The following is a 24,917-nucleotide window of genomic DNA, read 5'->3' as shown; positions in this document are numbered from 1 at the left end:
CAAAGATATAATCATTATTGAATTAAATTATTGAATATAAAATTCAAAGAATTTTGAAATCTAGTATGAAATTATTCTAATGTTGCTAGTACTGTTTCTGTTATATCTATACCAAAGTAACTGAAGTAATGATTTTTAGGTTACTTTGGATCAATCGTTCTCGTTCCGGAAACAAGGAAAGCTAAAAAATGTCTAAGAGGAATCCTGGGGACGAATATAGAAAAGGTTTTATTCATTTTATTTATAATTTTACTATTTAAGTTGAATATAACTAGTTGTATTCCATGTTATTGGTAAGAGTACTTAAATTTTACATTTAGAACTGCGTTATTGGAATATAATATTAGATGATTGACCATCGAAAGTTTTATGTGCCGAAATGAGTTTTCTTATTTTTCATCTATTTATTATCTTTATGAAAGAAATTTTGCTTAAGTAATATATAGAAAATTAAAAGATCCGATTTAATCGGTGCTTGATGTCGACATTTACGTACATTTATCGTACAAATTAAACTGTCTCGAATCTGTATATTGACAAAGTAACGACGTAATATTGTCAATAAATAAGATTTATGATCGATGATAAAACAATTCTTAACATATTTTATAAATTGTATGATAAAAATATAATTTTCAATTAGATAAATTTTTATAGATTAACTTGTTTTTAACGTATAAGAATAATTTATATTACATTATTTATAGGACAAGAAAGTTGTACTAAGCATGTTGCATAAAGATTTCTGGCTAAATAATCAAAGTTGTTTAACTTGATCTGAACTTTGCCAGTGTTTGACGTTGTCAGGGTCAAGTGTCTACAGAGCAGAGGACACCAGAGGGGACAGCAGAGGAAGGGATCGTTCACCGCTAAGATCAGATGACCACTGTGAATCTGGCAACTTTGGCCATGGTGACGTCAAGAAACAGAAACTTGCATTTGGGTTTGGAAAAAGGCAAACTGGTGCTGATCAAAAAAAGGGAATTCAGATCAAATTGGGTTCCGTATCTGTAAGTATATTATTTATATACGGTATATATGATGTTATATATAATTGATTGCCCTTTTAGAACTCTGCCACAAAAACTACTGTAGTACAGAGACCTACAGTGGCATCTGTATTTAACGCAGACGAAGAGGATGAACCAGAAGAAATGCCAGCAGAAGCCAGAATGAGAATGCGAAATATTGGAAGAGAAACGCCTACCTCTGCAGGACCAAATTCATTTGGGAAAACAAAACAAGGTTTTTGTGACTCAAAAAAGATTTTTGAGAAAACACTGAAGAAAGCGATGGAAGAAGCTAATAAATGATTCCTTATTTAATCTACTTCTCAACTTTGTTGTTAATTGTACATTAATTTAATCTGAATCACAAAATTTATTAGATCTTCTATATGAAATTATACATAACTTGTGTTTTATTATGTAAGTAATGAAAGTAAAATTATGTTGTTTTATTTCTGAATTTGTTGTCAAGTCAACTTCAAAAATATCTATTAGTATAAAAAATTAGTGCTGAAACTATGTGTTCAATTTGCTTCTTCACATCACGGTCACTATGATTTTCAAAAATAATTGTATCTCTTTGCTTATTCATACTTTACTCTTCTATTGTGTGTCTACATGAAAATATCCTTGAAGAGCAATAAAGTGTATATTTATTCTGTAATTTATGAAGTATAGGGCAAATAAAATGTGTGGATTTTTATTTGATTGATTTTGTTACATTTATTTTTATTTTAAATTCTTACATAGAAAAATTATTTTCTGTTTTGCTGTCCTTGGCGTAAATCCTAAAAATTAAAGATAGTTTTTAACAATCGACAATTAATAATCAATACACGATTTTAATTTTTATTTGTCTTTGAATAATTATACAAGTAATGTATTAATAATTAACGAATGTTAAATATTCTATTTTTTATTTAAATAAAATTTGTAATTATCTTATAATTACCCTTGGGAAATTCCGCACAGGAGGTGTCCTAATACGTCTAGCTTCCTTAGATCTATTACGGACCACTTTAGAGTGAATAGCACAGGAGACACAATAGTGTAACTTAGCATAAAGTTTGGGAAGTTGATAAGATGGATATTGACTGGCTTCTGTTATATCCCTTACAGCAGCTGCTTCTACGATATTGCGAATGACAAATTTTTTGATTGCCTTATCTTTTGGTACGCATCTTGCACAATTAGTACAGCGTACAGGATTTACATGGCCACGGCCATGCTTAGCACGTCCACCGTTTCTGCGTTTGCAAGTCTGCAAAGATAAAATATTTCCTACATTATTGTTCAGTGTATTTTAATGTTTTTCTTCTAATAAGGATTAGGTATTTACATTAATATAGGCTCAATGATCTTATATTTATCATTAAAATATTTATTTTTATTTAAAACACTAATATATGGAACGTATATTATTAAATTGACAGATTTACTGTAAAAACCACATGGTTTGCTATTTGTTTTTTTCCTTTTTTTTTTTTTTTTTGCAAAATGACACGTTAGATAAAATAAAAATATTTTCAGATTTTATTTAGCATTTACGAATGTTTAAAAAACTTTAATCTTTAAAAATTTCTTAAAAGAATAACAATTCTGTAAAATTTTAGATGATAAATAAAACAACTAACCATTTTGCCTCAACAGTCACAGAAGGAAAGATCGGAAATAGCATACGACACTGATGCAGAGTATGTGAATGAGTCAAAATAAAGTTCACTTCCGGTTAACTAATTTTCTACAAATTATTTAAAACGATATTCATGTTCTCTACGTCTTTTTAAATGAAATAATATAATCTTATAATTAATTTTGGAGCCGTTTCTTTGACATAAAAATGAAAAGACGTAATTAAACATAAAAAATAATTATAAATAGAAATGATTCAAAGAGCAACTTGACGACCAAAAAATCACTATTACATTTATTATAATATTTTAATTTACAATAATTATATTCATTCTATGATTTTAATATTATAAATATGAAAAAAATTACAAGTATCCCATTTATAAAATTAATTTGTATTTTCGTCCGTTTTAATAATGGTATCACTAGTTTTCACCCTAGATCTGTATTGCGATGTCTGTTTATATCAGCAAATGAAAAGATGCCAATCTTCTTTGAAGTTTGAATAAGTTTAATCTATGCTTATTAGTTAAGATCAATTTCACTATGACATTTTTTTAATTAATTGATGATTATTTTTTAAAAGATTAACAAAATAAAACTGTGATAAGTATATTTTAAAATTTTTTCTATTTGTTTATGGAATGGATAAATTAGATCATTGAGCAAATATTAAAGTTTTGCTATTACAATGGTAGAAGAAACTGTTAATTCTACAAATAAGCCAAAAGTAAGTTTAAGCTAATTAATGTTTATAGTTGTGTTAAACAACAAGATTTGAACTTAATTATATTAAAATGTACTAATATATATATATATATATATATATATATATATATTTATATTTTATTTTATTTTAGATTAAAACAGCCCGACCTAGACCAGTGTATTTATGGAATGTTTTAGATGTCCAGAAATGGTTACGGAGACATTGCAGTGACTATTATCAATTATATCATGAAAAATTTCTTTATGTAAGTATGAAATATAATTTTTTGTTGGAAAAATATGGTATTATTAAATCTATATGTTTGTAATGTATCTTATTTATTTTTATCTTTCTTCAAAGCATGATATTACTGGAAGAGTACTTTTAAGAATAAATGAAAATATTTTATTAAGGCTTGGAATTGATAATGAGCAACATAGAATGGATATATGGAGAGAGATTATGAAGCTGCATCTTAAGACTGACATGTTAGAAATTAGAGACATAGAGCGTCGCAACAATGTGAATTTTGATTAAAATAGGTATTTCTATTTAAATTTTATGATTATATAAAATTATGACTTGCTGTATTTTTAATACATGTTTAGAAATGATATAGTTATATTTTTTAATAGATGATATATACAAATATAAAATAATATGGTTTTTCTACGCACGAGTTTGTAGAAGGGATTTTTTAAAGTCTGGTTGATTTTATTACTTTTATTTTTCTGTACATTTATTGACTAGAAATAGTTCAGAAATACTTTAGTAGCGTACCACTTATTTAATTTATTTTTATGTTTACATTCTATCCGCTCATTATTAGTACGAGCATATGTATAATTTGATTCTCATTGATGACCATGATATCATATATAAATTTATTTGCATTTTAAATCATTTATTAAAATCAATATTACCCTATTTTTCATTATTTTACATTAAGATCATGTGCTTTGAAAAATTATAATTTAAAATTTATTTATGAATGTAATTTATGAATATAATTTATACGGTGTTCCAATACTTTATGTCATTTCACGTTATTATATTTATAGAAAATATTTGGCTCAGTTTTAATTTGAGAAAGTTATTTAATATGTAAAATACTTGCAAATTTATCTTATATAAATGACTTAATTTAAAATTTCAAATAAAATTTGTAAAATTTTCTTAAATAGTAAAAGTAGTTTAATTTCCGCTTGGAATAATCAAAAGGAATGCTTCGTTATATTATTTTTAACGAGCTATGACAAAGAAAAAAATAATGCGAACTTTGAATATAGTTCTTTGACGAAATTCATCGTAAATTCGTTCCGTTCAGTTTTATAATAATATGCTAAACAAAATCGATCCAAAGAATGGATCGTGGACGCTAAGATCTCTTTATGATTATTTTATATTAAAGACACAATTCTTCTGTACCGATACTTTTCGTATGTTTGTGTCTGCCAGAGGAGAAGACGTAAAGTTCCATTGCTTTGCTCGGTGATCTTTTATCAGGACAGCATTGATTTTTTTGTTCGTTGCGAGACCAACGTGTTGATATATTTGTTTGTCGAGTAATAGATTCGTTGTTGCTGTTAATGGTTATTTTGGATGATTCTCGCATTGGTACACCTCTATAGAAAGACGGATAACCACTGGAACCTGCTCGTCGCCAATCATATCTGGACAATAGTTCAACGATTACTAAATAATATTTCCTCTAAAAATCCTGAACAATGATTTTACAATTGAATTTTTCAATTTAATATTTATTTATTATTTTTTTTTCATTTTTAATAATAGTAACGAGATTTTATAATATGAGAAAAGCACCTGAGAATGTACCTAATGGATGCTCGTGTACTTTGCGTCTTATCGAGATCCATACTGTCGGTCGGTGGACTCATGGGTAATTTTCGAGATCGAAATGGGCATCTCTGTTGAAATTCCCGCTTAAATTTTTCCTATAATCATTTTTTAAATAATGACAACGGTCATTTCCATAATTCATTATCCATAATGTGAATTAAGATTAATGACTTACATTGTATATACCATAAACGAATGGATTGCAGCAACTATTCGACATGGCTAGCCAATCGCAACAGAACCATATAATGTTTATGTATTGATATCTGCAATAAACTATATTTTATGAAAAATATATGTATCAGTGTATATTATAAAAATTAATTAAGTTTTATATACAGTTGGTATTTAAAAAAGATTTGGAAAAACAATTTACTCACTGATTTACTTCTGAATAAGTGTATTCCAGTACGTTGTACGATTGTAATGGTAACCAGCATATCGCGAATAATACGACGACAATTACCAACATTTTGATAACCTGCGTTTATTATAAAAAAAAAAGTTTTTTTATGAAAAACAATTTTTCTTTTTCCTTTGTTAAGCACAAATCTGGAGGTCGGTAATGTTCCATGTATCGATAATGTAGCAAATTTCTCTTTCTTATCATAAGGGATTTAGAAAAATGTACCCATTATATATCATTCAATGGCTATATTATCGACGAAGTATGGAGCGTTATCTATGTTCAGGCGCGATGCTTAACAAATTAATGCAATAAATGGACAAATTAATTATATAGCATTGAGAATCTTCAAGATACTCGATATTTCATATTGTACATAAAATTCAATTTGTAGATAGATACGTACGTATAAAAGCGTGAATACCTTTTTTTTATTTTTCATAAAAGCAGCATCACGCGAATCTTCTGCATTTCCAGGCGCTCTACTGCCCCAAAGTGTCCTAGCCATTCTAGCATACACGACGGATATTATTGAAAGAGGTGTCATGTATTGTAGGAAAACCAATAATGCTCGATACGTTAGCATCGAATTTTCCGACATGTTTTCATTATGGCAGAACGGTTTCAAATGATAACGTCCACCTGAAAATATCGAAATAAGACGTTAATAAAATATCGATTTATTATTTATTATTTTTATCCTTCTTTTGATCGATTTAAGATTTGGCTATCTTTCGAAATATAGCTATAGTCCGATAGAAAATTTTGCTGAAATGTATTGTGTCTTCGAGATCAGTCTATTAGGATATAATCTTGCCTTAAAAAAAGTATTTTTCGATTTTGATGTAGCTGACAATGTGATACGTAGGGAAACCATGATCTTTCACGGTAGTTATTACAATGATATTAGGATCAACTCGATACCTTTAAATGGAGCTTTTAAGGACAACATGATCTTGTTACGCAATGCGATATTCTATCGGTATTACAGACTACCTTTCAAAATTTTCCTTGCGTTATACTTTTCTTACATATTACTTATATCCTGCGTATGTTATTTATTCCATTGTAAGCTGGAAAAATCTAGTAAACATGTATAATTTCTCTTTATATATATCTCTCTCTCTCTCTTTCTTTATATATATATATATCTCTTTCATTATTTTTTTCATTATTTTTCTCGATGTTCTGTAACATAATTAAAAGAGTGCTTCATAATTAAAATAAAAATAAATAGATAGACAGATATATGGATAGAGATAGATGGATAGATAGATAGATAGAGAGAGAGAGAGAGAGAGAGAGAGAGAGAGAGAGAGGGAGAAAGTAGTTAGAAAAAAGAGAGGAAAGGTGCGGTATGTACGTAGATTCGTTGACGTCTTCTACGCATAAAAGGTGGAGTCAGTTTTTATGAGCGATATTCATGGCACACACTTCTCTCTTTAATAGATGTTACGTGGATGGAAATAAGACTATTGTTTTTACGAGACAATTAACGGGGAATTACGAGAAGGATATTTTTAAAAGTTAAATCAAATATTTGAGCTTTCTTTTTTATTTGTTCATTTTTATCGGGGAATGAAAAAGACATACTCGATGCGACCGATTAAAAGAACAATTTCTGACGGTCTTCTAATTTAGCACAAGTTCAAATCTCAATGCATAGAGAAAATCGACCTGTTCTCCTAATGAGCTTGCATTCTCTTCTGTCATAAATTCATAGTACAAGATCGATTTGTTCCTTGTATTTTCGTGGAAAATATAAAAAGCGCTCTCTCGGCATTTTCTACAAGCGATTCGTCAATAAATCGAACGGGAACACCGCAATAGTAATGTACATATGTACTTAGTCTCTTTGAGGTTGTTCGAGGACTCGAGTAGTGATCGATTGTCCTCTCGTAAATTGGTTGGATTAGTAGAAAGTTATTATGAACGAAGAGTATACTCGATATCCAATTTGTTTTTTTTTTCCATGACAATTTCCGTGATCATCCTTTTATATTATTGTAGTCGAATCGATAGAAAATAATGTTCTGATTGTTCATTATCTATAAATTAGCTCGTATACTAGATCGATAGTCCGGATGTTATTGTTAGGAAGATGAAATCGTATGTATTCAATGCCAGATGGACTCTCGTTAACCCATGGTGAAAAATAAATTTAAAATTAGAATGGAATACAAATAAACAGGAACGTACGTGTGGCGCGTAATAGTGGTCAGCAAATGATACCGTTTGGATTCCTTATGAATTGTTTTTTCAGGACATATTGCGGTACCTTTCATGTCGCGATATCTCGGTGCATCTTCGCACCGATAGACCGATTAAGAGTTTACACCGAGCATTAAAGAAAAATCATCTGCAACCTAAATCGAGTGAAGCACTACGATTTTATCGAGGTCGATCGGAGCATTAATGTTTGTTATTATTTCGAGGCGTTCAATTTTTAAACTTTTGATAATCATAAATCGATGTTCGCGTTAATATGTAAATTAATTCACGATCGATAGAAGAAAATATAAAAATTATGAGTTCTCTTACTAGTCATATTTTCTGGTATCATAATCACTCTGAGCGCAAGTGCCATTGGTGTCGCTAAAGCTGTAGCCAGCATCCAAATTCCTGCTATGATGATTCTTGCTTTCAGTTTCGTCGGACTAGCACTGTCAATAATTAATGTGATTAATGTATTAAGATTAAAAAAAAGAAAAGTTTACATCTTGAGAACGTCAAACTTAAATAGATCTTTTATTTTTTCGCGTATATAATGTTTATTTCATCTAAGAATTTCGAGTCCTAAACTTTCTTTTCTTTATAATAAAATAATGAAGAAAAGAAATGTCAAAAATATATATTTGCGAGAAATTGTAAAAATATTTTTTAAGAAAGTTGACGACGCAAACGAGATTACCTACGTGTTACCCTTCCAGCGAACTTTGTTTAACTTTCGCGGCACGATCGAGTGCATCACCCTAACGAGTTTAACAACGAGATAACCGAGTTTTGTTCAGTCGATTTCTCAACATAGCTTTGGACTTTATTTAGTTTTATCAATAACTCCATTATTGTTTTGTATATAAATCTTTCATAAATTGATATCATTGTTTTTTTGGAAAACCGTTTTCTCAAGATGAAAAGAAATTTTCAAGATAAAACGGTATGGTGTTCTATTTTCCTGTATTTTCTCCATATCTTTACATATTTTCTATTCGTATTTCTCTCTTTATTTTATTTTAAATTTGAAAGGCCATTTAAAATCACCCGCATCATTTAAAACATCAACTTTATATATATATAAAAATTAATGTGGACATTAGTTAAGAAAATAAAGAACTTTTTAAAGACAACACAGCCGTAGATATTAATCATTTTTGATGTATAATCATTTATTTTGACGATCTCTCACCTGAGTGGTTTGAGGATGGCACGATGCCTATCGACCGCGATCGCTGTGAGCGTGAATACAGATACGTTCACGCAAAGTATACGAACGAAGGGACAGAAGGCGCACATAAAATGCGGAAGATTCCATCTCTGCAACAAGGCTGCTTGAAACTTGGAAGAAAAAAGAATGTGAAGAATGATATTGAATATATAAAGTATATAAATAAAATATGTTAACTACCTGAAATGGAATGACGAAGAGACCGATAATAATGTCAGCTAAAGCGAGATTGGCGATGAAGAAATTCGTCATGTTTTGCATTCGCCGTGTTGTCGTGACAACCCACATTACGAGAGAATTTCCAACGATTGCCAGAACCGATATACTTCCGTAACAAATACTGAGGATAACCGTCACGCTAGTCGGCACATCGTATAGATCTTCTGGAAATGAATAAATCAACGTGCACAAATATAAGGTCAAATTCGAGCCCACATAATTCGAGTATCCAATAGTTTCGTGTTTCTAACCTTTCATCAGACAGAGTTCATTTAAATACATATCCATTGAGTAACTTATAAAATAAATTTACCCAACTTGTAATACTTTACTCTTCAAGAGAATATTTTGCTCGAAATACTTTCTATTTTCTCGTTATGCAAAAAGATTCAATATCATTTGCTTGTAATACTTTTATACATATGTATATACCTATATGTATATACATATGTATATATTTATTCCTCCGTTCCATTTTATGAACCCTTTTATCAAAAATACGTGCCAGCTATCTTAGACTTAAGGGATTTTGAGTACCTTCCGAGTATTGTAAACCCAAATATCAAATTTCAAATTAAATGGTTACATTGTTTTTCTTAATCTTATGTAAATAGTATAAATAATTAATAATACAGGGTGTAAAAATACGGATGCATTTGGACGTTGGAGGATGATAAAGATCATTATAAATATATCAAAAATAAGAACCACCTCTCTATCTCGCAATTTTCGTAATAGTCGAATGAAATAAATAGCATTGAATTGAATTCTTTTCAAGTATTCTCTCCTTTGATACAGTTCGAATGCGTTCATTTTTTATCACCCTGTATATTTATATATATATATGTCTGTCATCCATCACTAAAGAATCGGACATAAACTGATCGTATCGAAACATCTGTTTTCGGTGATCGACCATAAAGAAAAGTGACATTTGTGTTTCTTCTCGATGTTTTCGTGCTTATATCTCGAAATATATTAGATGGAATTTTATATTCGATGAAATGGAAACATAAAAAATCACATTCCATAAAAAACATGCCTTAAATAAGCAAAGGTTCTTTCGTCTGTTCTATCGTCGGGCTATTTGTTTTCTTTTATTTTACGAAGAAAATCGTGCTTGAAACTCCATACCATCGTTTTCGCCGTAGGATCCGTTTTTGTTGATCCAAAAGCTATTGTTTAACGTGGACGACCAATCCTCGAGATCCTCATACGACAGCCACGAATCGTTCATCCTGCAAAGGCGAAATCTAAAACACATATTAATATAATATAATTTTTGAATTTAATAAATCGGACTTAAATTTTTAACGATCCAATTCATTAAGCTCCGTGAAAATTAATGTGAATTTTGAAAATAATTAACGAGAATAGATAGAAAAAGAGTACCTGTATACGTTTTTATTATTTTCGTTTTATAGACGAATTTTACAATACGATTTGATTTTCGAGCCATGAAAGAAATCGTAGTTAAAATATTACTTTTGATATGTTTCTATGAATGCGATGTTATAAAATATCTATATTGTGCTATAGTTTCTTTTATAACGTTTAAACAGGACTGTGCAGGACGAATGAATTTAATTACAATTTTTTGCTTTACTAGAAAAGAAAATTAATTGTCGTACATTCGTTATCGTTTATTTTTAATAGGGAAAATTTTTTTTTCTCGTTTAATGATCATTAAGTTTTATAAATTTTACTTATAAGTAAATCAGAAATATATATTCTCATTTTCGCTATTAATATGTCGACGTCAAAAACGTATGGAAAGAAAAAAAAAAGAAACACCAAAGACAGTAGTCGTGGAAATCGTTTTTATAATTCGAATGTCGACCAAAAGAGAGTTATTTTTAATAAAGGGAAGGAAATGACAGGGAAAGTAAAATCGATGCGATTAATCGAAGGCCTGTTAAAATGTTCTTTTTCTCTCTTTCTCATTTTCTTTTTCTCTGATGAGAAATTGGAAAAACGCGTTGTGGGAAATTTTTTTTAGGTTTGCTTAAATGTTGTAAGTAACTTTGTAGATTTAGTTATTTAAACGAAGCTTTTAACTTTTTCATTCCGTTTATTTCTATCTATACATGTATTATGGTTTCATATTATTTAACGTAAAATAAAAAAGAAGGATATATATATATATATGTATATTTAAAAAATATCTATATTTGCTTTCATGAGTATTGAGTAGTGCTATTGTCAATAGCCATATATAGCAATTTACTTAGAAGCATCAATGTGTCTACCTTCGCTTTGGAACTAACGTGGAATTCAATCCGAAAGCGTTCAATGTATATTCCCTTGTGGGTTGTTACTTGTTCAAAGCTTAGACGTAGCCTAAGCTTAGGGTTACATCTTCATGATGTGCACGTTTGCGATTGTATTGTGTTCAATAAGATGCCAGACAATCAGTTTTTCCAAAGATACTGTCGATATCATGATTGTTAACATATTTTTTGAAACGTAAATTTTTTCAAGTCCGGCGAATCTCTTTAATAAGAAGATACATCCTTTGATCTTTTTTCATATGTCAAACGACGTATTTTTGGATACTTGTGATACGTAAATGTACATATATTTCATGTAGATATGTCATAATCATATATCATAAACACTAAATTGTTTGTATGCATTATATGTTGATCTTTGAGATAATTAATTACAATCTCGATTATGTTTTAATTATAATAATTTACTCTTACTTTCGAAAGATAAATTTAAATAAGTTAAACACGTTTTATGCTTTCTCGTAATCACAAAGTGTAAAATTAGTTAATATATATATGTAATAAAATATACATCCTGTTGGATTTATTAAATGATCTATCATCTTATAAAAGTGATTGTTCGCAATGAAAAACGAGCGCTATCGATGGACCGTATTAAACAAAATGTATGCAGGGAATAGAAGGGAATTACGCGTTCTAACGCTTGGAGCGTTAACGTGCGGAGCAACGACAATGTCTCGTTACTGCAATGCTTCCTTGGCCTCGCGTATGCACTTTATACGCGATAACTCGATTACATCAGTTGAAGGACACAACACCGGTATATACCAACTAGTTTCCTACAATATGGTTTACCATATTGACGAAAACTTCAAACGTTTGGCAACATTCCATATTTTCTTGATAATAGCGATAGCAAGAGTCATCTATCAAAAACTTCTTAAGTCCCTGACGATAGGCAATATATTCTTACATGCTTCCAACCTGTATGGCCTATCATTAGGAGGCTTGAAAGTGCATATTTGATTGATGATACCTGTTAGTGATATTATCGATAAACTTGGTACATTTGGTCTTGATGTGCTGCTCAACTGTCGATATCTTTAAGAGAGTCTAGTAAATTTCTTCTCTCTTATATAATGTTTTTCATTCGAAGAAGCAAACGAAGAAGAGCACGCGAACCGAAGAATCTACTGTGAGTAAACATTTGCGAGATATTAGTGGTGCGACCCGTAGAGCCGGCGAAATCATAGATATATAAAAGACAAAGTAGATTTAGCGCGTATGCACGAATGCCTTCCGTCACTGTTTGCACGGACAATATTGCGCGCTTGATCAAAAGCTCGAATCTTTTAAAGTCGCTCGAAAAATTTTCGTAGCAATTTTTTTTTTATTAAAATACGATATGTAAATATTTATATTTAATAAAAAAAGAAAAAAGAAAAACATAGAAGAGAAACAAATAGAAATTTTAATCGTGAAAATCATTAAACCTTAATATCCTTATTCAAATATTTGATGAACCCTTTCGTGTTTTAACGAAATGAATTTCTTCTTAATTATAATTTCGTAATCCCTTCAGAAGCATGTTCTTAGCTTGATTAAGATCTTGTTTCTTACATCGATTAAATATTCTTTAAGCGTAGCTCTATTTAACTCGCGAATATTATATATGACAGACGTTATCGTTGGTATACGACAAACAAAATGTCTCCCTCTCTCCCTCTCTCTTTCTCTCTATGATAAAGTGTAACATCGTTTCTTTTATTTCGCAAGTTAAATCCATAGCTCGATTTATAAAGAATATTTCATGGACTATCCTTTTTTCATTGCATAGGGCCTTTAGAGTACAAAGTGCTAAAAGTATGATTATGGTTCCTTTGTACGATTGCGGTTATACAAAATAGAGTATTAAGCGAAATACCCTATGTATATATATATTTTAATTTTACTGATTAATTTCCATAATTATAACGTATATATGTATATATATATATATATATATATATATATATAGATTGATATATAAAAAGATAATCTTTTTGTTTACTATGAGAATATCCTTTTGAATGTATTTCATGTTATGCGTGATTAACAAAAGAATAATCTTTTATCAAAGAATCAATAATGCGGATGAAGATCGTACTGTGAGCAAAAGTATACGTCAAAAATATGTTGAGAAATTATATAAAATGATGGTGATTTTTTGAAGAAGAAAAAAAAAACACTTATTTCACATGCATTCGATATTTACGTATTTTTTTTTACACGCTTTTAATCTCACTTATATATGTATTTTTTTGGATATAGGTACTATCAATCATCGAAAATAAAATGACATTTTACAGCGAATTCGTGTTAGTGATTTGAAATCACAACATAACGTGTACAGAAAATGAATCGTGGAAAATATCTGCTTACGACAAACCATCGATTATTGAGTGGGTTTCGGTGACAAGTATTATTTATGATCGTATTCGTACTTATATGTTTTTTACAATCATACTCCTTTTATGCTATTTTTTTCTAATGTACGAACATGCGTGCCTAATTAAAATTAATAAGAAATATTTCTATCGTCTTATCTACTTGCCTTGTGTAAAATGATTTTTTTCTAATTACGATAAAAAAAAAAAAAAGAAAAACAAAGAATAAAAGAAAAACACTCTGGCTTAAAAAAATTTGATGAATTTCATTTATTCTCAAGTGGCTGCGAACAATCTCCTACTTGATTTAACGCATTCTTTTTTTATTCGATTTATTTCGTTCAATTTATAAAACTCACGGCCTGTGTAGAGGACGATGTATGATTGGATCGTAAGTGCATGATATACGTATCATATGTATGCTATTCGATCAATATATATATATATACACGAAGGACTGTCACGACAAAATATAACGATGGAGGGAATAATGATAGAAGTATATCTTCTTTTTTTTTTTTTTTTAAATATTTAAATCGTGTTCTAACATTATTGTTCAATATTTTGTGCCGAGTGTAAAACTTTTCAATATTTTCTATTATCTATACAATCGCTTCTTCCTACAACACGTTTGCATACTCTTCACTTTTTATTAGTTTATGATTTCTACCCTTCTAAATAGAATTTCTTTTCTTTTATGATTTCTACTCTTCTAAATAGAACTTCTATTAAAAAAAAAAAAAAAAAAAAATAGAAAAAAAAAACAATTATAACATACAAACACATAAGATCCGAAATAAAAAAGAGTAAGATAAAATTTGATAAAAATATTTAGACTTTTTCGACGTTCGAAGACTTTTATTATGCTTTTCTGTTTATGTATGGACGCTCTAGGTATATTAATAGAATCGATATACAACACTATCTTGTCTATTTCGAACAGAATCCGCTGTTATAAGTTATAGACATCATTGAGTCTTCGTACATTTATGCATTAAGTACGGTCGTTTGTTTCGAAGCCAAGAAATTTCGTAGACTAGTAATATGTGTGTCACGTACAGATATTATATATAGTATGATATTATAGTACAATGGTCAAAATGTACGAGCGTATTTCATTTTGTCGTGTTAAATTAACTGTTGGATCTAACCATTAAAAATTATATTTTAGAACGACAGTTATAAGAAAAAAGTCATCGTAATGTAACCGTGACATACATAACACGTTGTATGGGATATATTGTACTAAAGATGTCTCATTTATGCGATTATTCGTAAATAAGATTAAAATAAAAAAATTTGTTCGTCTCTTTGTAAATTAGTAGAACGTGAAAAACGAGTAGGTACAGCCCTGTAAATACTATTAGATAAAGGATATTACTATAAATTATTCTCGATCATGAAATTAATTAATTGTAACGAGCAGTTTGATAGAATTTTTAATCGAGCGTAAAAATTACCGTCTATGAATAATCGTGCATACGAGTGTGTTATGTGCTTTGAAAATACATTTTATGTTCACTTGATTGATTTGTTATTCGGAAATAAACGATTATCGACGAACTATTGTATAATTTATTTATTTATACTACCATTGAAATTCTTTCTCTCTCTCTCTCTCTCTCTCTCTCTCTCTCTCTCTCTCTCTCTCTCTCTCTCTCTTTCTCTCTTTCTCTCTCTTCTGGAATGTCAGTAATTATGTTATTTATCGTTTAACGACGATGTGATTGTAGAAAGGAAATTTGAGTTTAGAAATAAAGTTTTTGGCTATCCTGTCGTTACTTACGCGCCAATTTCATCGATGTTTATTTCGAAACGATCATCTGCCGATACGAGTGAACGGTAGAAAACTCGGTTGGACTAATATTTGTATCTTGTTTCCCCGTAGCACTAAAAAAGAAATGTTTTATCCAACGGCGTCGATATAAATGTTATCGTAACATTTGTTTTGGAAAGAAGAAGGCTCGTTACTCTTCTCGAATTTTCAAAGAGATGCATCATTCGTGTCTGAAAATGTTATCCTTACTAGTAAGCAATTTTGTTTTTATTTTATCTTGAAATAAAACGCATTATAAAAGGAATTGCTTTAGATTAAAAAATAAATAAAAAAGAGAAAGTACATCGTATAAGCAGAAATGAATAAAAATGGAATAAAAAAATGAGATTAAAGTTTTCAATTTTCTATAGTAGAATAGGATAGTTAAATAATTGGTCGATCATTGTGACAATAAATAGAGTTTAGAGTTTTGCAAATAACTAAATGATTTTGTCTATTTCACAAATATTTATCTGATGTTGTTGCTATATTTATATAAATATCGCGGTCCTACGTAACGAAGAAACGTCAACGAACATTTCATCGATCTTGAATAAAGATTACATTCGAATCCAGACAATTTACGAATCAAGAATTCATTTTGTATTTAGATGGTCGCCCTGCGGTTTACATAAATGCATTTCGCGTATTCGAAGTCTCTCTTTAATTATCTGCATGTACTCAAATGAACTTTGGTCATTTGTTTGATATTCTCAGGACGTTTCTCTTGTGTCCTGAGTCTATTGTAAACCAAAATAGGTTCATTGTTTCTGAAAACAATCAGTTTCAATCAAGCTCCGATAAATACTATGAAATTTTCTACGAGATAACATTTATGAAAAGAAAAAAAACAAAGCCAACGAGTTAAGCTCTCGAAGAAATTTTTTTTTTTTTTTTTTTTTTTTTTTTTTAATTTCCAAAGGAGAGAGTGTCACGCCCAAACGATATCTATCCAATGAGAATATTACGAAAGTCCGTCAGAGATCGAAAGAACGTAGGATAATAATTTCATTAAAACTCACCAAGTTCTTTCTTTCCGATAATCAATGGATTTCGTAGCCGATGAAGAATCACTTTCCGCGGTTCAATATCCCACTAGTAATTAAGTTCCTTGATTAATGACAGACAATAGCGAAAACGATAGGCGTCTGACATTAAGGTACATTTTTTTAATTCAATTTAAAGTCACTCCGAAAAAGCAAACATCTTCCTTCGCATTTTCATCGATCCTTTCGAAAGATCGATTAATTCGACGATTCTCGAGAAAAAAGTCTTTGCCCTTCCATCGAGGGTGGATCGAGAAATTGCCGAAGGCGCAATTTATTCGACTCATCGTTCATATTGTCTATTTTCGGCTTTTCTGGATCCTACGATGACGGTCGCTCGAGGCGTCGATCTTATTGTTTATGTTTGATTTCTATCTTCTACATAAACTTAATTATACGACAAAATCTTGAGAAATCTTTTTATCTTGCATCTTCTGTAGAGAATAAAAGGAATTCTTTCATACACAGTGAAACACTTATGCACAGGAGATCCTTCGGCATTATTTTCTCACTTAAGATTTTCCTTATTATTTTTATTATATTTTGATAACGAAAAAAAAATGGTCTCACGTTCGAGAATAACAATGACAGGAGAGAGAGGGGGAGAGAGAGAGAGTGTGAATGTACGTAAGAGAGAGAGAGAGAGAGAGAGAGAGAGAGAGAGAGAGAGAGAGAGAGAGAGAGAAATAAAAAAACGAGAAAGGAGAAAGAGACGGAAAGCGTGATTTCTCGTGCACGTTTTACGCACGTGCACATTCGTCGAGGAGTCGCGAGCAAGTGCGGCTCGTTTTGCGTGGACTATCGTCTCCGGTACTGAAAGGTCGGTAGTGGGAAGCATGGCGGGAGGGAGGCAGCATGGCAAAGGGTAGGGAGAAGAACAAGCTCGGTTCGATGTATTTATGTTTTTATCAAATGAAATGCTTCCCACATATCTCATTGACTTTTTCATTAATTAATATAATTATTTTTATTAACTTATTTTACATTAACGTCATCCAATTTTTATTCGATTTAATTTGTTCCTTTCAGATCAGCACATTTATAAATTGAAATAGGACACGAGTGTTAAAAAGACATCGTTAAAAAAACGTTTAAAAGACAACGACGAAGACGACGAGTAATGTCATGTACTTCGACATTTCCTATGCTAATCATTTGTACCGATATTGTCTACCGATTTCACACCTTTACGGCCTTTTTTGCGATGCGAAAAATCAGAGTGCAGGCGTTCATTTAGCGTGCTTCTCTTGATTTTATTTGTAATTGTCGTCCCGTATTACGAGCCAGAAATAGCACTTGAAAGGTGCGTTTCTCTTTCAGGAGAAAAGAAAAATTGATTTTTTGTATAAAAAAAATCAAGGGAGTGCGCGTAAGCTCAAATGAAATTATATTAATATCACAATGCTATTTTCGCGACACGCTTTACAAAACGATATTTTTTTTTGTATTATCGTTAATACGCACCTACTGTTAAAAAATTATCTCGTTACAAGCTTAGACATTTTGTCGCCAGTGACGTACAATCCGGAAAACGCATGTGACTTTACTTTAGTGATTACTAGCTAAATGCGTAAGCCGATATTTTTGTAAATAGTGCCTTGTATTTTGCATGGACTATGACATTTTATTAAATACTCGGGATACACTTTATTCTTCATCAACTTTAATTCTTTTTTCTTTTTTAGAGTAAAGAGAAATGGAATCTAGGGAAAAGAAAAATGAGATATATAAGTTTAATTAATACGGACGAACGTTTTTCAATTTCTTCAATGGAATAAAATAAATTTAATTTGCTATAGCAAATAATTTTTTATTTATCTGATATTGATATCGTTTCGAGTATCTGTTAAATTTACAGAATATGAAAAATGCGCAGAAGAATTCTCGATTGGAGAAAAATAATTAAATTTTTCATGAAAACAATCATAATCTATTTAACTTTGATTCCATACGAAGTACAATTATATTATGAAATTGTTTTGCATTCGATTAAAATGTGTTTGTTATTTTTGAGGATTACGAACTTCTTCTAAAATACGAACGTCTAAAAACGTATTGATTGCAAATATAATAATGACCAGCGGTAAATAATCTCCAAACGAGCGAACAGATCGAATTGTTTTTCGTTAGGAATCATTTCGTTCATGTTTTAACGACATCATCATTTTCTGGATCCTTATATAGCGGTCAACAACCATTGTACTCGCAATATTAACGTTAAAGACGGAGTATGTTAATAAAAGGATCGCTATATTTTTTATTTGAGAAGAAATTAAAAAAAAAAGGAATAAAACAATAAATAAAAATAACAAGAAAAATAAAATCTTTAAAATGTTATGAATCTTTATTAACAAGAAAGTTCGATCGTGAAAGAGCAGGAAAAACGCAAACTTTTCTGTATGCCGGATTGCAGTTCCACAGGCGTCTAAGCTATAGTTGTGAATAACGATAGTCGTAGAAGAGAAGAAGAAAATATCAAACAATACTGCTATGATAATCTAATGTCATATGCAGATTTTCATATACGATTGAATATTCTGAAATTGTTTCTATCTATCTTTTATTTTCTCTCTCTTTCCATATCTTTGCTTTTCGTTCGATTTTTTTTCGTGACAAAAAGAATATAAAAAAAAGGAAAACGAAAGTCGATATTCCATAGTGAAATTACTCACTGAGATGACACGGATATATCACAGCTTTTGTCTTTTCTGTACGGTATTGTCAATACGGTATTGTCAAATTTCCGACGTTTTCCAAACGTAATTTCCGACAGAAATTCCAAATTCTAAAAATGATTTTCTTTGTTTGTTAGTAATCCAATTAACAGATCGTGCCAAAACAATATATTAATGATAAACAAACGGACATTTATTTTACATGGTTTTAACGTTCGAGTTCATAATTAATACATGTTAATCAATGATGGTAAACAATTAGTTTCGTCTCCATATTCATGCAATCTATCATTTTCGGTTTATCGATTCCGTTTATCGATTATTCACATTTGTGTACACGTACACAAGTAACGTATTGTTAATCTATCCAAATATGATGTATTAAGATTTCTTTAATTCTTACAATAACATCGAATTCTAGCAAAAATTCTAAGCTAAATTCTAACTTTTAAGATTAAAAAATAATCTTTTACTGCGAGAAGAGAATGAAAAAAAGAATCAACAAGTCACACCCAAAGACATGTTTTTTCTTCTTCGTTATCTATTAAATACATAGAAAGCGGCCTTATGTAATTTGTCAGGTATAAGTACTTATCGGAAGGACTGACATAACTGAAGTTATGAAATTAGAATCAACAACAATCATGATACCGTTAATTTCGATCGTTACAAATGAGAGCTTTGCTCATCAATATTCATATCTCGTTGTGTGCATATAAAGTTTTGTACAAACTCGCCTCAAAATGTCATTATAACTTAAATCGTTATTGCAACTGTCAGAAATATGGAAAGTCAGAGTTATTCTACATTGTCTTGGAAGTTGAAAAAATTGTTGATTTTAAATGTATTGGCTCGTTCCGATAAAGCATTAACTCGATGATTAATAAAAAATCAAAGTTTGAAATAAGCTATTTCCTATACAGATACATAATGCATTTTTGTTGAACTTATTCGCTAGCATAGATGCGATAAATCTATTCCCTGCGAGAATTATATTATGCGTGCTAGGTAATGAGAAAAGTTAAGTTATTCGAAAAATGATAGAAAAGAAAGTAGCAGAATTCATCGAGGATGTCTATTTTATAGACTAAAATGAATTAATAACGATATTCTTATAATTACCATAGAAATAAAATGAGAGTATGCTTCGCGTGTGAGTAATAATGAATCAAAAGATAATCGAAATGTAAACCCTATTTCGTTAAGAAAGATCTTGAACTACTTCGTGTGTGTTGGCACGACTTGGCGAAGATGACGAGAGACCAATCTCGCGTCCTCCGTTCTTTGGTGACGCAGTCAAAACCGAAGGATATCACTGCGTATATATGTATACGCATTTATGCGGGTGTGTGCACGGTAAACGCATGAATGCGTAGACAGGAGGAAAGAAACGTCAGGGTAATGCGATTTCCCACAGGTAAAGACAGCTCCACGCCTCTAAGCAGGCGTGTCGCGTGGAAAGCCAAGAGATTCCCAGTCCGCGGCCTTGTCAACGGCGGCTCTTTGCTTCAGATCCAACTTCAAACATCTACTCCAAGTATTTCCGTTCGGAAAAAAAAAGAACGTAAGAGAGGGGAGTTGATGGTTAAAACCCGTATATAGAGGATCAACGCGATGTCATTCGTACAGATCGCCTTACAATTCGTGAACCGCCTCACACGCATTTACACGTCTCGACTTTAAAATTCGAACCTTTATTATCTTGAGGCTTCTTCTTGTCGCAAAATGAAGTCCTTTTTGCTTGTAAGTCGATTTATTTTTTCTTTCCTTTTTTCTTCTTCTTTTTTTTTTTTTTTTTTTTTTTTTTTTTCATTCGATATCTGCCCTCGAAGATCGATATTTTATCAATATTTTCACAACGTCAACGAACAATTTCGAGCAAATATTTGTCAAGATTTTTTTTATTGGTTTTTTTTTGTTAGCTTTTCAATTTTGTATTGTGATTTCATGTGAATATTTCAATTGAACTCAATTGAAATATTCAGTGAGTCGTTAAGAAAGATCGAGCTAATGGCTTTGTAAAGAAGAAATGTCGTGAAGATAATATAAGAATATAAGTGAAGATTTCTAATAACTCAGTTTGAAAGAAGAATGCTTGACACGCTGAAAACGTCCTAATTACGTTCATTAATTTGCGATTCATTCGAAGCAGAAATGATTAGATGGAAAATTTATATGCATTTCGATCTATCCCATGTATTATGCTCGTAAAATTCATGAATGACCAAAAGAATGTGATCATCGATCGAATTGTCAATTAATTTTCGTTTAAGAGCTGTTATGTTGGTACGTTAGTTAAATTAAAATTTTCCAAGATTTTTTCATTTCTTGTGATATTTTAAATCGTACGCATACAAATATCTTTGGATTATGAAAAACTTTAAAAAGGACAAGACATTGATATGATATAATTAGGTCATAGATTATACTACGCCTATATGGAATGTATGTTAACTGTGAGAGTAACGAAAACAAGAAAAAATATATTTATATAAATAATATATAGATAATATTTACTTTTTCAGATAATGAATCTTTTTCTCTTCTTCTATACCTAATATTTGTCGAAAGTCTGTGGCAAATCGTTCGAAGATATTAAATCTCTAAGATTTGTAGATGGATAATATTTATTGAACGATTGTAAGACTTTCTATTACTTTTGATTTTTTCTCTTTTAAATTTAAATGTTTCGATCGAAAAGAAAAAAAGAAAAAATGAACACTTTTGGAATTTGTCCTTGTTTGGATTTATTTCTTTTCAAAGTTACTTTCCGAATTACTCGCGTGCTAATAATCATTATCATTTCTTCTTTCTTATATCGTACCGTTGAAAATCGCGTATTTCTACATCGGTGCTTGACATTGTTATGATACGTACATATATAACGAGCATGATAATCACATTTAATATTTTGCTTGTCAAAAGAGATACTTATATGTACGTGTAGTAGTATACAATTATGATTACCTCTGCGATTCACGGTACACGATCTGACTGTCTTATGAGATTCTAGAATATTATTAGTCGTCCTCGCTTTTGCAGGTAACGTATCTCGTTGGATTGGTCGTGTTATGCAGTAGTGCTATAGAACTGACAAACTCAAAATTATCGACAAAACTTTTGCCGGTAAATGACGCGAGTGGTACGAAGGACTTGGATACAGCAGCCAGTGATCGAAGTAAGCAACAATATATTCCACTTCATCCATGTTACGTCTGATACATCACGTTCTTTCATTTTAATTATTTTCATCGTATTCGTGGACGTATCATTATATTTTTGAAAGTATCGGAAACGAAATAGTCATTTATTATTTCATTTTTTATTTTAACATTATTTCTTTGACAATTTCGATAATTACATTAGAAAAGTCGATAATAAAAAGTTTTTTTTTAAGTAAAGTGACTTACGATCATAAAAATGTTTATGAAGAAATAAATAGATAACACTGGGAATCCTTTGACTCATTCTTGATGATTTAATTCTAAGATTAGACAAATGAGCGAACTGGAAGCATGTTAGATTTATGCATAATTTTATAAGAAGACCTTCAACAGACACGTTACATTAGCATCCGATTACATGTACCACCTTTTTCCTTTTACGATAATAACCGTTCGACGTTTCAGAGCGTGAGAACGTTAGCGACACAGATAGTCAATATTCGCCGTAAACACATTTCTATGCATATATATATATATATCTATATATATCTATATATATATAGATCTATATATATAGATATTTATATATATATATATATATATATATATATATATATATAGATAGATAGATATATATATATTTCAACAATAGTATAAGTTCATTTTACTCGTCCAAGTTCACACAATTGTCTACGATTGAACGACCTTAACCCCTTGACTGATGATATCGTGTGAAACAAGTGATATGTTTTTTACGTATTTAAATATAAAAATGTACAACAGACATAAGGAAAAAGTATAAGAATTAGGTTTGTGATTTAAATGCGCTTACATTGAATACTATTTGCTATTGGATTTATTATTAGTACTTGATTGCATTCGCACGTGTAAACTGCATTGTTCCTTTACTTGCAATTAACAGTATTACTCTTTTTGAGATATATTTAATAAAGCTCTTATATGGAATGTTTTCGAAAAGGAAAATAAATGCCGACGACTGTTTATATACGGCTAATAATCAAATATTTGATAATGATAGTGAATATAATTATATATTATATCCTAAAAGGAAACTTCTCAAACGATCGATTATTGAAGATAATAACGAAGATGAAGAAGATATTAGCCATCAATCGGAAGAATGGATTTGGAAAATGACAAATAATTATCCGAAGATCTGGAAATATAGACAGATTCGTGGAATGAAAAAACAGTTAGATAAAAATTGTAGTAAGTTAGATGTTTCCTTATACGATATTTGATAATATTATATTTTGGGAAGTCATTGTCACGGAAACGAATCGTTACGCAGATCAAGTTATAAGCGATGAAAATAGATAAAAAAAAATCAACGAGACTTAGATTCCTTCAAGATGTGATCATTTTACGTGATTGTTTTCGGTCTCTGCGAGCGATGTGATTTTTTCGTCGATTATGGGACGTACAATGGTTACGAATTAAAATCATAAGGCAAAGGCTTGAAGTAATATCAAAGATTAAAATAATCGTACGCGATGTATCACGTGCTTTAATTATTTTTATATATTTTACGAATTATGTGTCTAGTATTATTTATACGTCGCTTAAATGCCTATGATTATTTTAAGATGATAATATAATTGCAGCATTCTTAATCGGTAAAGAATACGGTCAGCCAGGCTACGGAGGGTACGGAGGTTATCCCGTATCTATATACGGACCAGGATATCGTGGTACGAATTTAACACCAGGATATAGGGGATATCCAATCGGTAATCCTGGGGGTGTTATTGGAGGTGGACATACTGGGTGAGGATACATTTGTTAAAAAGATTCGTTTAATTTCCAATTAATCGATATAACAGAATCAGAGAAATTCTTCTTTTCTAGATATGGATATTACGGGAACAGATATAATCCTTATTATAATTATGGTGCTTTCGGTGGTTCCGGTGGTTACAGTGGATACGGGAACATTGGTGGATATGGTACCTTAGGAGTTGGAGGTTACGATGATCCTTATCTTGGATATGGTGGTTATAGTGGTTATGGCCGTTACGATGGTCAAGGACTCGATGGATATGGAAATTACGGTTCCGGTGGTTACGGTGGAACTTATGGTTCTACGTATGGGATTAAAAACAATTATGATCCTTATGGTTACCGTAGTAGTAGTAGTAGTAGTAACAGTTATGGTAATTATGCCGGCTATCCCTCCGGATATAGGGGTTATTCCTAAAAGTTTATGAATTTGATATATATGTATAATGCTAATACATAAAATCAGTAGTCGTTTTTTTTT

The 24,917-nt window shown here is 30.5% G+C and overlaps 5 protein-coding genes across 11 annotated transcripts in view; 3 read left to right on the top strand and 2 right to left on the bottom strand.

The window, feature by feature from the left end:
• Window positions 1–109: 109 nt before the first annotated feature.
• Window positions 110–1,715, top strand: LOC118447507 (PEST proteolytic signal-containing nuclear protein). Of its 2 annotated transcripts, none has more exons than XM_035879520.2 (3): window positions 110–225; window positions 808–1,010; window positions 1,071–1,715. In XM_035879520.2, exons 1-3 carry the CDS (start codon window positions 189–191, stop codon window positions 1,311–1,313), a joined length of 483 nt encoding a protein of 160 aa, XP_035735413.1. In that variant the 5' UTR covers window positions 110–188; the 3' UTR covers window positions 1,314–1,715. The 2 variants fall into 2 exon arrangements, with proteins under 2 accessions (XP_035735413.1, XP_085516620.1); XM_085660494.1 differs by lacking the exon at window positions 110–225 and adding an exon at window positions 247–293 and having other exon boundaries at window positions 792–1,010.
• RpS26 (ribosomal protein S26) lies at window positions 1,692–2,803 on the bottom strand. The gene is made up of 3 exons (XM_035879521.2): window positions 2,642–2,803; window positions 1,960–2,268; window positions 1,692–1,795 (listed from the first exon to the last, which is right to left on the bottom strand). The coding sequence occupies exons 1-3, from the start codon at window positions 2,642–2,644 to the stop codon at window positions 1,763–1,765; spliced, it is 345 nt and encodes a 114-aa protein (XP_035735414.1). The 5' UTR covers window positions 2,645–2,803; the 3' UTR covers window positions 1,692–1,762.
• Window positions 2,804–3,129: 326 nt separating this feature from the next.
• On the top strand, window positions 3,130–4,117 carry ave (sterile alpha motif domain-containing protein aveugle). 2 transcript variants are annotated; one of them, XM_035879522.2, is made up of 4 exons: window positions 3,130–3,369; window positions 3,500–3,613; window positions 3,709–3,890; window positions 3,984–4,117. In XM_035879522.2, exons 1-3 carry the CDS (start codon window positions 3,331–3,333, stop codon window positions 3,883–3,885), a joined length of 330 nt encoding a protein of 109 aa, XP_035735415.1. In that variant the 5' UTR covers window positions 3,130–3,330; the 3' UTR covers window positions 3,886–3,890; window positions 3,984–4,117. The 2 variants fall into 2 exon arrangements, with proteins under 2 accessions (XP_035735415.1, XP_085516634.1); XM_085660508.1 differs by having other exon boundaries at window positions 3,709–4,019.
• A 164-nt stretch (window positions 4,118–4,281) lies between these two features.
• Window positions 4,282–24,917, bottom strand: part of LOC118447502 (neuropeptide Y receptor type 1) — a 59,127-nt gene continuing 38,491 nt past the window's right edge. Inside the window, exons 1-11 of one of the 5 annotated variants that reach the window (XM_035879508.2) lie at window positions 16,774–17,436; window positions 15,722–15,825; window positions 10,413–10,531; window positions 9,240–9,442; window positions 9,021–9,169; window positions 8,156–8,277; window positions 6,039–6,256; window positions 5,589–5,689; window positions 5,384–5,474; window positions 5,173–5,303; window positions 4,282–5,021 (exon numbers count right to left, since the gene is read on the bottom strand). In XM_035879508.2, the coding sequence (XP_035735401.1) occupies window positions 4,754–5,021; window positions 5,173–5,303; window positions 5,384–5,474; window positions 5,589–5,689; window positions 6,039–6,256; window positions 8,156–8,277; window positions 9,021–9,169; window positions 9,240–9,442; window positions 10,413–10,515 (1,386 nt within the window). In that variant the 5' untranslated portion in view covers window positions 10,516–10,531; window positions 15,722–15,825; window positions 16,774–17,436 and the 3' untranslated portion in view covers window positions 4,282–4,753. Of the gene's footprint in view, window positions 5,022–5,172; window positions 5,304–5,383; window positions 5,475–5,588; window positions 5,690–6,038; window positions 6,257–8,155; window positions 8,278–9,020; window positions 9,170–9,239; window positions 9,443–10,412; window positions 10,532–15,721; window positions 15,826–16,773; window positions 17,437–24,917 lie in introns of those variants that run through there. The other 4 variants (XM_035879507.2, XM_035879510.2, XM_085660466.1 and 1 more) reach the window with 4 other exon arrangements.
• Window positions 21,064–24,854, top strand: LOC118447506 (uncharacterized). Its single transcript, XM_035879518.2, has 4 exons — window positions 21,064–21,215; window positions 22,515–22,650; window positions 24,262–24,424; window positions 24,506–24,854. Exons 1-4 carry the CDS (start codon window positions 21,198–21,200, stop codon window positions 24,852–24,854), a joined length of 666 nt encoding a protein of 221 aa, XP_035735411.1. The 5' UTR covers window positions 21,064–21,197.

Source organism: Vespa mandarinia, chromosome 1 (assembly GCF_050613455.1).
Source record: "Vespa mandarinia isolate Hongniang chromosome 1, ASM5061345v1, whole genome shotgun sequence".
Classification (NCBI taxonomy): Eukaryota; Metazoa; Arthropoda; class Insecta; order Hymenoptera; family Vespidae; genus Vespa; species Vespa mandarinia.
This window is presented reverse-complemented; position numbering and strand designations above follow the sequence as displayed.

Excerpts from the sequence above, each read along its gene's own strand:
- LOC118447506 (XM_035879518.2), top strand. Across the intron at positions 22,651-24,261 it reads TACAGCAGCCAGTGATCGAA|CATTCTTAATCGGTAAAGAA; the intron begins GTAAGCAACAAT and ends ATATAATTGCAG. Across the intron at positions 24,425-24,505 it reads ATTGGAGGTGGACATACTGG|ATATGGATATTACGGGAACA; the intron begins GTGAGGATACAT and ends CTTCTTTTCTAG.
- RpS26 (XM_035879521.2), bottom strand. Across the intron at positions 1,796-1,959 it reads CTGTGCGGAATTTCCCAAGG|GATTTACGCCAAGGACAGCA; the intron begins GTAATTATAAGA and ends TTTAATTTTTAG.
- LOC118447507 (XM_035879520.2), top strand. The coding sequence starts at position 189 with ATGTCTAAGAGGAATCCTGGGGACGAATATAGAAAAG. Across the intron at positions 226-807 it reads TGGGGACGAATATAGAAAAG|GGTCAAGTGTCTACAGAGCA; the intron begins GTTTTATTCATT and ends TGACGTTGTCAG. Across the intron at positions 1,011-1,070 it reads TCAAATTGGGTTCCGTATCT|AACTCTGCCACAAAAACTAC; the intron begins GTAAGTATATTA and ends TTGCCCTTTTAG.
- ave (XM_035879522.2), top strand. The coding sequence starts at position 3,331 with ATGGTAGAAGAAACTGTTAATTCTACAAATAAGCCAAAA. Across the intron at positions 3,370-3,499 it reads ATTCTACAAATAAGCCAAAA|ATTAAAACAGCCCGACCTAG; the intron begins GTAAGTTTAAGC and ends ATTTTATTTTAG. Across the intron at positions 3,614-3,708 it reads ATCATGAAAAATTTCTTTAT|CATGATATTACTGGAAGAGT; the intron begins GTAAGTATGAAA and ends CTTTCTTCAAAG.